General features: G+C 41.0%; 1 protein-coding gene across 6 annotated transcripts in view; it reads left to right on the forward strand.

Annotated features, from left to right (window-relative positions):
* Nucleotides 1-13,474, forward strand: part of LOC137423152 (serine/threonine-protein kinase MAK) — a 47,734-nt gene that overhangs the window by 12,402 nt on the left and 21,858 nt on the right. For 4 of the 6 annotated variants that reach the window (XR_013622881.1, XM_068109988.2, XM_068109992.2 and 1 more), the window contains exons 2-6: nucleotides 1,572-1,789; nucleotides 1,934-1,988; nucleotides 7,414-7,535; nucleotides 9,586-9,665; nucleotides 9,765-9,897. Coding sequence is in view for 5 of the 6 variants with exons in the window: in XM_068109988.2 (XP_067966089.1) it covers nucleotides 1,689-1,789; nucleotides 1,934-1,988; nucleotides 7,414-7,535; nucleotides 9,586-9,665; nucleotides 9,765-9,897 (491 nt within the window). In the remaining variant the exon portion in view is untranslated. Of the gene's footprint in view, nucleotides 1-220; nucleotides 319-1,571; nucleotides 1,790-1,933; nucleotides 1,989-7,413; nucleotides 7,536-9,585; nucleotides 9,666-9,764; nucleotides 9,898-13,474 lie in introns of those variants that run through there. The other 2 variants (XM_068109989.2, XM_068109991.2) reach the window with 2 other exon arrangements.

Raw genomic sequence — 13,474 nt, forward strand, 5'->3', positions numbered from 1 at the left:
GTCAAGAAGCTTGAGCATTCAAGCAAGCACTCCATTCAAAACCGTTGATAAGGAATGGATAGCTAGGCAAGCACTAGTTAGATGCTTGGTAACTGAACACACCATGAGTTTCCTCCCTTTCACGTTAGTGTTAACCAGCAGTAGTGACTGTTTCAAAAGGTAATCATATGTGTTTGTGGTTTATAATATATTTTTATTATGCCTCCGCCGACGGAGGCATTATGTTTTCAGGTTGTCCTTCCATCCTTCCGTGATAGGTTTTTCACTACCGCTATAACTTGAGAATTGCTGAAGAGATCTTAGTCAAACTTGGTGAAGGTATGTATAATGAGGTAAAGATGAACTGATTAGATTTTGGGGTCACGAGGCCAAAGGTCAGAGGTCATGTTAGGTAAAAAATACTGTTGCTGCGATAACTTGTGAACCAGTGATGGGATTTTGACCAAATTTGGTACACTTATGTGGAATGATTTAAAGATGAACCGATTAGATTTTTGGGTCCAGAGGTCAAAGGTCAAAGTCTGTAATATGTTTATAACTTGAGAATGGCTGAAGTGATCTAATTCAAACTTGGTACAGGTATGTACAATGATGAAAAGATTAACTGATTACATTTTTGGGTCAAGAGGTCAAAGTCTAATAGGTCTATAGCTTGAGAATGGCTAAAGGGATCTAATTTAAACTTGGTACAGATACTACAGAACAACACCTGTATAATTTTTTAATGATAATTATGACGTCATCAGTCACGTGGTTCGGCAGCCATCTTTGAAAAACCAAAATACTTTGCACCTCTATATCTCAAAGCGTTGAATAGAAAAAAATGAGACATGGCTCATTGTAAGGAACTCTCCATAGGGAATAAAATATGTTAATGATGATGTCATTGGTTCCTCCATTATGACGTCATAATTCGACAAGTACAAAATTTTTAAAGTGATTCTTTATCATTGAGTAATAGGGCAAAAAAATGATGTATAGCACGATATCTCAAAGTTGTGGATGGATTCAGACAAAACTTTGTGGACAGGTTGGGGGTGTGACAAGGAGGAATTGTTTCAATTTTGGTGAAGATCCAAATCCGGATCCAGATACGAGAATATTTCAATCTTTTTAAAAGTGATTCTTCACCATTCAGTCTTGAGAGTAGAGAGATATCATTGAGTGATAGTGCCAAGAACGATATAAAGTACGATATCTCAAAAAGTTGTGGGTGACAAATTACAAAACTTGGTGGATGAGTTGGGTAGGTGACAAGAACAAGCCAATTGGATTTTGATTCCCGTCCGAATGCAGATCCGACCTGCTAGTAGGATACAAAACGTAAAGTGTTCAGCCTGGCGGGGGTATGCTCTCTACCGAGTGCCGGTCCAGTTAAACATTGCTATCACTTAAGTTTAACTGAAGTTATTTTGCTTAAATTGATGCATGGAGCAAGTCTTCTGTTTTTATTCAGCTCTCTCACCCCATTTTTTATTTTCTTCAAATTGCCTTGCTTATGAAGGTGTTGGTCATGTCAAACATTTCTAAAAAAAAAATGTGAGTTTTGTCATTTGTATTGTGGGTTGCAGGACATTCTTCCTCTTTCTCTCACAATGGGTCTGTGCTTTGCTGGATGTGGAATGTGAGCATCATCTTTTGAAAAGGGCACCCCCTTTCCTATATGATCCATTTGGTGACAAAAAGTCATGGATCATTTCACTGTAATGAAGCATTTGGGAGACGGCACATATGGGTCTGTACTGATGGGGAAGAGCAATGAGACAGGAGAACTCGTTGCGATAAAGAAGTGAGTTTTCTGTTGTGCATCAGACTTTTCTGGAGCTGACTACTTTGATGTTTTGAGCCTTTGCCTTTGGAAATTTTTGTGAACTTCATGAAACATTTTTCTCTTTCAAAGAAAGAAATGTCTTTTTGCTTTGCTCATTAACAGGATGAAAAGGAAGTTCTTTTCTTGGGATGAATGCATGAACTTGCGAGAAGTCAAGGTAATAACTCTTCTCACTGTACCATTTTTTGTCAATTTTTGAATTAGTTTGTACTGTATTTATTACTTATTGCAACAAAAATATCTCGCTGTCTGATAACATGGACCAAGTTCTATCAACTCATCCCAACTCTCTCTTCCTCATATGTGGTGATTTCAACTGTCATCATGCCAGCTGGCTGGGTGTGGATACCTCTCACACCAGCCATGGCACCTCAGCAAAGGACTTCTGCGACCAACTGGGACTGACACAATCTGTCAATTTCCCGACCCCGATCTCAGTCAACGGAGCATCTTCTCTTCCAGACTTGGTTATGACAAACTTCCCTGCAAATGTCTGCTGCTCTTCTTCTGCTCCAATCGGTTCATCTGACCATATGCCTGTTAAAGTGGACATCTCTCTGGCCATCCTCAGAGAGCCTCCTCAGCGTCAACGAGTCTGGCATTTCACTTAGGCCGACTGGCACGGTCTTCAAGCGGCCATCTTTCATCTGGACTGTTCCCCATCTCTACTGCCTCTGACATCAACTCATCGTGGGAATTCTTCCAAAGTAAATTGCTCTCTCTCATGCACAGATTTATCCCATCTTGTCTTCAGTTGTCATACCCTTCCTCCCGTCCATGGTACACGGAATCTTGTGGTGAGGCAGTTGCCCTGAAACAATTTGCCTTCGCCTCCTGGAAGGCAAATCCAACGGAAGGCAATCTCATTTCCTTTCACAAAGCCCGGAACAAGTGTGTCTACCCTCAGGAGAGCCAGGAAAGAATATCTCTCTACTCTCAAGACAACTCTCAAACCTGTCTCCCTCTTCCAAGTCCTGATGGCGTCTGGTCAAATCTGTTTCTGGTGTTTGTTTCCACTCCATTCCCTCCCTTACCTCAAACGGCTACACAGCTGACTCTGCACGTGACAAAGCTGAATGCCTCAACTCTGTCTTTCCCTCAAAATCTTGTGTCCCAAACCTGTCTCTCTCTGCATCCACCATACCCAGTCTTACCCAGCTGCTCCTCTGTGTCTTTCTGTCCTGACAAGGTGGAGAAGTTTCTGTCAATCCTCGACTCTGATTCTGCAACTGGACCAGACGGCATCAGCCCACCGGTCCTAAAATCCTGCGCTGCCACTCTTTCACACTCTCTCTCTGTTCTCTTCACCCTCTCTTTTGCTCATGTTAATCTGCCATCAGCTTGGAAATCAGCCAATATGACTGCTTTACACAAAAAATGTGCAACAACATATCCTTGCAACTACATACCAATCAGCCTGCTCCCAATTATCAGCAAAGTCATGGAATCCATCATTGCTTCGGATATCAAATCCTTCCTCTTATCCAATGGCTTGATCTCGGATCATCGATTTGGATTCAGACCAGGTCACTCTACTCTGGACATGCTGCTTCTGCTGTCTCAACAATGCATGGAGGTCCTCAATGTCAAACAGGAAATTAGAGCTGTCTCCTTTGATATATCACGTACCTTCGATACGGTCTGGCACCCCGCTCTGCTCACCAAACTTTCCTCCTATGGTATCCATGGAAATCTCCACACACGGGTTGCGGACTTCCTCTCTGGTCGTAGTCAACATGTGGCCCTGAATTGATTTCTCTCATCTCTCCTTCCTGTTCAGGCTGGAGTTCCCCAAGGCAGTGTTATGGGTCCTGTGCTTTTTTCTGGTCTTCATCAATGATCTCTCCGACTCCCTGGGAAATCCTCTCTATCTCTTTGCTGATGACTCCACTCTCTGCTGCTCCATACTTCATCTCTCAGATTGGCAGTCTGCAGCCTCCCCACTCTCTGAAAACCTGGACAAAATCACAGACTGGTCAAACAAGTGGAACATGTCTATCAATCCTGACAAATCTCACACTCTCACTATGTCTCTCTGAAAAGACCATCTGAACAACTCTCCCATCTACTTTCTCAACAATGCTCTCCAAGAAGTTCTGTCACTCAAGCTCACTATCTGCCATGATCTTTCCTGGGAAAACCACATTTCCAAGCTGGCCTCCTAAGCCAGTCGCCAACTGGGCATCCTCCGTCGTGCAAAGTCCTTCCTTGGCACACCTGAGCTCCTCACCACATACAAGGCTTTCATCCATAGCTCAATGGAATACTGCTCTCCACTCTGGGCTGGTGCTCCTGCCTCACACCTAGCTCGGCTTCACGCTGTTGAAACCAAAGCTTTCAGGATCATTGGTATCTCCTTCGATAAAGCTAACTCTGAGGGCCTTTCACTCACTCACCGCAGGTAGGTTGGTGGTCTTTCTGTCTTCTACCGACTCCTCTCTGGCCTAGCTCCCCCAGCTCTGTCTGTGCTCTGTCCCCCAAATATTCCTACATGTCGCACAAGATCTGCCAGCAATCCTCTTCTAGTGCAATTGCCAAAATCAAGACTCTCTGCTCACCTTCACTCTTTCATTCCTCTTTTCTCCCGCCTCCTGAACAAACTCCCTCACTCTCTTCAATCCCATTCCTCCCTCCTGGTCTTTAAAAAAGCTGTGCACCACCATCTCTTATCTTCCCCCATCCAAAACCTTGATCTTTTCTACCCCCGTTAATTCACCCCAGATCCACGTTTTTGAAATACCGACTTCTTTCCTGGAAGTCCTAGCAGTGTCCATGTGTTTTCTATATCTCCCACCCACCCCCCCCCCCCTTCCCATGCCTCCTCCCCCCCATGCCCCATCCCTCCCACAGATCTCCCGATGTCCCTGCTCTCAAATGTTGTACTTGTGTGCTTCCCCCTCTCTCCCCATCTTGTCTTCTGCTCTCTTTGTTATATGTTTAATGTGTCCGTTTGATTTTTTGTGATTAATATTATCTCTTACACGAGCCTCGATCTTGTATAAAAAAAGAAGAACTTTTGGGGAACAAATTAGAACAAAAAGAACAAAAATGCTTACCATTAGAACAAAAACAAAGTGTAAATTACCCTCACCAGAGGAGAGGATATTGCATTTGTGTTTGTTACTTGGTAAAAAAAAAATTGCAAGTACTGTATGTTGATCACTCCGGTTTGTGTGTTTGTCAGTCCGCTCACATATACTTGCCTACAATTTTCACAATTTTAAACCGATCTTCACGATCCTCAACCAAATGGTAAAATTCGTGGTCTGACAAAATCCTATATATTTTTGAGGTCAAAAGGTGAAAAGGTCAATATAGGCCAAAGGTCAACCACTTTTTTTCAAATTTCTAAAATCCTCAATTTTCATCTGATTGACTTGAAATTTGAATAGGATTTACATATCGGCTAACTGAATTCAACCACCAACTATTTTTGAGATCAACGTAGGCCAAAAGGTCAACATAGGCCAAAGGTCAACCACTTTTTTCGAATTTCTAAAATCCTCAATTTTCATCTAGTTGAATTTATGTAGGATTTACATATCGGCTAACTGAATTCTACCACTAACTATTTTTGAGAGCCACATAGGCCAAAGGTCAACAATTTTAAAAAATTTAAATCCTCAATTTTCATCCAATTCACTGGCAATTTGAATGGGAGTTACATATCAGCAAACTGAAATTCAACCACCAACTATTTTTGAGATCACCATAGGCCAAAAGGTCAACATAGGTCAAAGGTCAACAACAATTTCAAATTTCTAAAATCCTCAATTTTCATCTGATTGACTTTTAATTTGAAAAGGATTGTCACATCAGCTTACTGAAAACAACCACCAACTATTTTTGAGGTCAACATATGCCAAAAGGTCAACATAGGCCGAATTTCTAAAATTGTCAATTTTCATCAGATTAACTTAAACTTTGAAGACGATTTGCATATCAGAACCACTGATTATTTTTGAGGTCAAAAGGATGCTCTACTGAGTACCATTCTACTTTGTTCTGTTTTGCCAAGTGTCGCTCTATGAGTGATTTTATCTGTCTGTTTGTTTATTTGTTTGTTTGTCCGCACAGAGTAAATATTATTTTCTCTGCAACTGTTCGTTTGATTGACAGGAAATTTTCACCATGGTTGCACCTCCTTCTCTATAATTTTTTAATGACAATTATGACGTCATAGGTCATGTGATATGGGTGCCATCTTGGAAAAAAAACTGAAAAACTTTGCACCTGTAAATCTCTGAAAGCCTTGCATAGAAAAACTTGAGACATGGCTCATTGTAAAGAACTCTCCATGGGAAATAACATATGTTAATGATGATGCCATCGGTTCCTCTATTATAATGTCATAATTCAACAAGTACAAAACTTCATCCGATCAAAATGAAATTTCTTGAGCATCATCTATGGATAAATTGGTGGAGAAAAATAAAAATAATGGTGACATCATTGGTCACGTGGTTCGGCCGCCTTTTAATTTTAACACAAAAGCCTTAAAAACCACTAAAACACGTCCTGGCGAGGGTCTGCAATCTCTGATTGATCTTTCTTGCTGGCTAATTTTATACCCTTATTGCATGTTCGGAATAGATTTATTGCAAACAAAAATTTAGGTCTTCCAAGACAGTGTTCAGCAAGGCCTTGTTGCCCCTCTTTCTTTACTTTTGTATTTTTCACTGTGGTAGAGTTCACTGTAATGTGCTTTGTTCCTGATTTATTTATTTGATTAACAATCTTTTTCCTTTCTCCTCACTGGCTTCACAACCATGGGATCTAGAGCTGGCTGGCCCATGTCCTTTGCTCATGCGGACCGATAAGTGATGTGCTCATATTTGGGTAGCACTAAAAACCGAATGTTTCATAATTTTAGGTCTTTGGGTCTGCTTTTGTTTGATCCCATGAGAAAACACTCATGGTAAATTTTCAGTGATCAAATCATATTTAGAGTTTGCTCATGGCCTCTAAAGTTTCTCTACTGGCGTGGTCAACCCACCACGAGCGGTCTCACTCACTCGTCCACCCCGCTCCCTCATAATAATAATAATAATAATAATAATAATTATAATAATAATAATAACAGTAATAATAATAGGGTACGTTTTTGTTTTTTCTTTTTCATCTTAACCCATTAAAGCCCACTGGCAACTGATTTATGTTCATTATTTTGGAAGTTTATGGATTATTAATGATCAGATTATATTCGTCGATGTTGCAGTTTGTTATGTAATATGTATGGACTTAATAATGTAATTAGAATATTATTATATAATTATATGTAATTATACAATTTTGTATTGTATGCTCACCGCATCAAGCCATGTTGCGGTGAGCAATCCCTAAATATTATACGATTTGCATAAAATTTTACCTTGTGTGATTTATACAACAAATGGAACCACTCTGAATGGTAAGACCATAATTTTCATGTGTTTGAAATGTTACCCCTATTTTAGTGCCACCCTAGCTCATACCAGACGGCTTGTGATGTTCCAATAGTTTTTTTTATTTCCCTAAAACCTGTACAGATTTTTTGAATTTGGTTTTTGTGGTAAATTATCCTTATTTGCATTTGTTTGTAGTCTTTGCAGAAGTTGTCTCATGTCAATGTCATCAAGCTGAAAGAGGTGATAAGAGAAGGCAACCAGCTATACTTCGTTTTTGAGTACATGAAAGAGAACCTTTATCAGCTCATGAAGGACAGGTATGTACTAAAAACAAACCTGATATTTGATAGGCTGAAAAGAAAAGCAAAGATTGTATTCGGTTTGGTCAGGTGGAATATTTTTTTAATTATCAGACGTTTTGACATGAATAAACAAAGCTTGGCAATCTCTCATCGAAACACATTTATTTGTCATGCAATTACACTATAAAACTCAACAACCGTCCTAAACCTCTCAACTATCTCTCCCCCACCTTAGTCATTATAACTCCACCATCCCATCACTATTTTACAATTTACCTCGATCTGATCCACAGCTTTAACTAGAAGGGCACTCGGTAGCTTCTGTCAGGCTTATTAGTTTACATTTTGTATCCCATTGATCCAGATCTGGATTCAGACGTGAACCAAAATTTAATCAGCTTGTTCTTGTCACCTAACCAACACATCCACCGAGTTTTGTCGTAACTTGTCCACAACGTCTTCAGATATCATGCCATATATTGTTTTTGCCCTTATCTCCCAATGGTGAAGAATCACTTAAAGCATTCTGATTGATCTTTCTGATTCTGATTCTGATTCTGATTGATCTGATTCTGATTGATCTGGATCCGGATTTTCAACAATATCTAATCAATTTGTCTTTGTCACACACTCAACCTATCCACCAAATGTAATCTGAATCCGTCCACAACTTTTTGAGATATACGTCACACAGACAAACAAACATACAGGGGTGAAAACATAACCTACATCCATCTTTTGGTGGCAGAGGTAATAATCAGCATTCACACTTTCAAGTAAGTTATTTGGGAAGTTACTATTTCGAGTAACAGGAAATGTGTTTCGTAAAGCAACAAGTTCAGTTACACACCTGAACCAATTCAACCATGTGGGATGGACAACATTGAAAATAATCTGAAAGAACTGGAAGATGCGCCTTGCAAGAAAAGGTAGATAACAGAACTCTAACTTATCAAGCACTGGTAGCAGATGTTAGTGTCCATGCTGATTAGGCCTAGGACATGAAATGGCTACGCACCAATGATTGTTTGGGATTTTCACTAAATCAGGTGTCCAAAAACTTTAGTTCGGATCTGTAAAAAAACAAAACATAAATATATATATACCAAGCCCTGCTCTGCGGGGAAAAATGGCCTCTAAAGGTGGTTCATATATATATATATTTAAAAAAAAACAAAAAAACTTTGGGGTTGGAGGTTGGGATAGGAATTTAGTATTATCAATTATTATGTATGTCTTGCATTATCATTCCTCAAAGCTTGTCATTTGTCAGACAGGCCAAACTCCACAGTTAGTGGATTTCCACTTTATTCCTTTATTCCATTATTCCACTTTAGCCTGGTGTTGGCTTAGCGGTTAGGGTGCCGGCTTGGGATCCTAGGATCCTGGGTTCGAATCCCGATCGATCGCTGAATTAACGCCAGGGGGGTTGACTCAGCCTGTCATCCTTCCGAGGTCGGCAAATTGAATACCAGCTTTCTGGGATGAATGATCCCGGTGTGTACCCCGGTTTAGAATAGGTACACCGTATCCCTGCGCATCGTAAGAGCGTGACCAAGGGTTGGCGTCAGGAAGGGCATCCGGCCATAAAAACATTGCCTCAAACAGGGAACCAAGATTGTCATGGGGCCCGCATGGCTAACCCCCGCTCTAGCGGGGAAAATGGCCTTAAAACGATCATTAATTAATTCATTCATTCATTCGTTCATTCCTTAAGATTGGTCAATTCTAAAAATACGGAATGGAGTTTATTATCATTCTACCCTTCCCCCTCCCCTCCCCTTCCCTTTTCCTTGTTGATGCCATGACAACACCAACCAATTATGGTTTGAGGCATTTCCTATGAATGGTGAATCTAACAAGTATTTTAAAATTATTTTTGTTATTACGGTATTTATATGTACGTAGGTATGCACTATGTTGAATTGTTTAATTATTTTGTGCAGTGTGTTAAGATTCCCAATTTCAAATGAAATTAATTATTTGACCTTTGACGTCTAATTGCTCCATTGCTGTACATTTTGTTTATCATTTTGATTTTCAAAATACTGCATTTTCCAAACAGGAACAAGTTTTTTCCTGAAGCAACTGTTAGGAACATCATGTACCAGATACTTCAAGGGCTGGCTTACATCCACAAACATGGTATGACTTCTGAAGTATGTAAGGAACAAACTTTGTATATTATTCCTTCATACCCATAGAAGTAAGAATGCATAATTAATCGGTGATTAAATTTTGCAGGTTTTTTCCATCGAGACATGAAACCAGAAAACCTCTTGTGCATGGGGCCCGAGCTTATAAAGATTGCCGATTTTGGGCTTGCACGAGAAATTCGTTCATTGCCACCCTACACCGACTACATCTCAACACGGTGGTATGTTGCTCTGATGCATTATTTGCATGGCCACACTAAAATAACTATCACATGTACTAAATGTTCAAACATTTATGTGCATTTTCATCATGAAATAAAATGTGCATACTTTTTCCATTTGAGAAAAGATTATGCATGCTGTTGTCCTAAGAAACTTCAAAGCCCACTATACACACAGATAATGGAGAAATGTAGAAGTTTTTAGGTCATGCCTTTGTGGCAGAGATGTGGTAAATATGCAAAGTGTCCACAAAGTCCTTGTGCAACTTTGAACTTTTATAACTTTTTATGTACATAAGACAGAAACAAACTGTAAATGGTGCATCAAAGAATGATTCATGAAGGTTTTACTCATTACAGTTCAATTTCTTGGGCTTCAACATAACCACCATCTTTCGTAAAATACATCATTCAATCCGATGTTGGAACTTGTTGAAAACATTCTCCAGTTGTTGCCAAGTCATTTCATGATTTGCATTTGTGATGTTGGCCCTAAGTTCATCCAAAGAATGTGGTTTTAAAAAGTAAACGACAGTTTTACTTAGCCCCTTAAAATGTAGTGCAGTGGTCAGGTCAGGTGAACGAGGTCACCAAGCAGTTGGTCCACGTCTACCGATCCACTTGTCTAGGAAGACATCATTCAAGAACCGTCGCACATCCGAAGCATAGTGGCATGGAGCCAAGTCTTACTGGTACAATGTGATATGTGAAAGATTTCATCGTCATAGTTTGGGAACAAATAAATTCTACAACATTGCAATGTAACATTCACCAATGACTGTTGCTTCTTCCAAAAAAGAAAGGACAAATGATGCGTGACTCCCTGAGAGAACACCATACATTCATTTTTGGTGACTCTTTAATGTGGCCAGACTTCTTGAGGGTTTTTTGTCCTCCAAATGCGATAACTGTCGTGGTTAACTTTGCCACTGATGTAGAAGTTGCCTCAAAAGAAAATGTCAACTCCTCAAGAAACCCAGGGAAATTGCAGATTTAGCTGATAATAGCAAAAACAACAATGTTAACTCGAACGCCATTTGGGAGAGCACATACAGTGCATTCAGAAAGTATTCAGACCCCTTCACTTTTTTCACATTTTGTTAGGTTGCTGCCTTATGCTGAAATCGTTTAAATTCATTTTTTCCCTCATCAATCTACACTCAATACCCCAGAATGACAAAGAGAAAACAGGATTTTAGAAAGTTCCGCAAATTTATAAAAAAGAAAAAACTGAAATATCACATTGACATAAGTATTCATACCCTTTGCTATGACACTTGAAATTTAGCTCAGGTGCCTCCCATTTCTCTTGATCATCTTCGAGATGTTTCTACACCTTGATTGGAGTCAACCTGTGGTAAATTCAATTGATTGGACATGATTTGGAAAGGCACACACCTGTCTATATAAGGTCTCACAGCTGACAATGCATATCAGAGCAAAAACCAAGCCTTGAGGTCGAAGGAAGGAACTACCTGCAGAGCTCAGAGACAGGATTGTGTCGAGGCACAGATCTGGGGAAGCCTACAAAAAAAATATCTGCTGCATTGAAAGTTCCCAAGAGCACAGTGGCCTCCCTGATACTTAAATGAAAGAAGTTTGGAACAACCAGGACTCTTCTTAGAGCTGGCCGCCCGGCCAAACTGAGCAATTGGGGGATAAGGGCCTTGGTAAGAGAGGTGACCAAGAACCCGATGGTCACTCTGGCTGAGCTCCAGAGATCCTGTGTGGAGATGGGAGAAACTTCCAGAAGGACAACCATCACTGCAACCCTCCACCGATCTCGGCTTTATGGCAGAGTGGCCAGACGGCCACCCAACAGCAAATGTTGAGGTAAGAAAAAAATCCCCCGTTTTGACCCCTATGACTTGAGGTTCCCACCCCTTGGGTCATGAACCGGGGGTCAAATTTAAAAAATCATTACCTATTTCATGCTTCCCCGAATGTTGATTTCATCTACAAAGTTTCATTTAAAATGTTTGAAAATGTGCCCGTAATAGCATTTTTGGTATTTGACCTTTTAACCTCACCCCAGTGGGTGCTGCTAAAATGATACTGCTCTTGCACCTTCTTTGCATGTAATGATCATAACTATCAAGTTTGGTGCATTTCTGCACAACCTTTTAGGAGGAAGTAGCGACAGACAGATGGATGGATGGACGGACAGGCAGAGACAGACAGACAAAGATGGAGCCGATTGAAATATCCCATCTTTTTTTTCAAAAAGGGAGGGGATAATAGTGGGGTAACTTAGCATAACAATTGTGTATTTTGTGAGGAAAGCACCAAATTTGGCACACTAGTAGACGATCCTATTATGAACAGATTTGGATATTGGGCCATCTCAAATTCAGCGCCTGATGGCTGTGGCAGCCATTTTCCAAAATGACACCTTCAGCTTGTTCCGACGAATTGCATCATCAATTGGCTTGGTCCTTTCCACCAAGCATTCTCTGGTGGTAGCCTGGAACTGCTCTTGGCCAATCTTCTTCACATTCCTGACAGTCTCAACTGCAGCAGGACCTGCAATTTCCTTTGTGTCAAGGACAACCAGATCCATGCTCTCTTCCTCAAAGGGGTTGCCAAGCTCTTCTATGACGCTGACAAGGGTGCGGACATCCTTGGCGAAAGAGGTCTGCACACTTGGTGTCTGGTCGTGATGACGTGTGTCCTCTCGCCTCCCCCAGTGTTGATGGCCGTCTTGGAACTCTTCTATGGCCCTGGCAACTTCTGGCCCAGCAATCATCCAACGCCGCAGGGCACTTGGGTTGTCAGTGAGGCCGACTGCTCCACCATCTCCTTTGATGCAGGCGTTATTCTGTTCATGCGCCTGGTCGATTGGGATCGAAGAGAACACCTTCTTCGTCTTTTGTACAGTGAAGTTGCCAGCCCTGAATTCTCTGGCTACATCTGGGTGCTTCATTGGGAGTGCAACCATGTCCCTCAGGTGAACAGGGACCCACCTGGCATAGTGTGTGTGGTCTAAGGCATGGAACCATGGGACCAGTTCCATCAGGGCATCAAGGTACATCGTGAATGAAGCCTGCCGCAGAGAACGCACGTAGACCAGTACCAACATCTCTAGTTCCAGCACAGTTGCCCAGTACTGAAAGTTGGGAATGTCTTCTCTCTGGTGACACCAGTCTTCGAACTCAGGCAGGTCTTCTGCATCATCAGCATATGTCATACAGTGGCGTTCATACGCACGGTGTTGCAGGATGTGCAGTGCCGCTGCAGTGATTTGATGAGCTCTTCTTGTGCGGGTGACGTGGGCAGCTCGCAGGAAGGAGTCAGCCGTCCCTGGCATTGCAATCTCAGCCTGCAAATCTGCAAAATCTGCAAATCTTGCAAACATCAAATCTCTGAATCTGAGATGGCCCAATATCCAGATCTTTTCATAATATGATAGTCTACTAGTGTGCCAAATTTGGTGCTTTCCTCACAAAATGCACAATTGTTATGCTATATTTAGCTTAGCTGCCGGACTATAATAACAATATGAACAAAACTTGATGAATTATGCTTTAATTTGCCATTCTTAGTTTGTTTCTATCATGTGTACATCATAAGTTATAAA

Source organism: Myxine glutinosa, chromosome 3, assembly GCF_964187855.1.
Source record: "Myxine glutinosa chromosome 3, kmMyxGlut1.1, whole genome shotgun sequence".
Classification (NCBI taxonomy): domain Eukaryota; kingdom Metazoa; phylum Chordata; class Myxini; order Myxiniformes; family Myxinidae; genus Myxine; species Myxine glutinosa.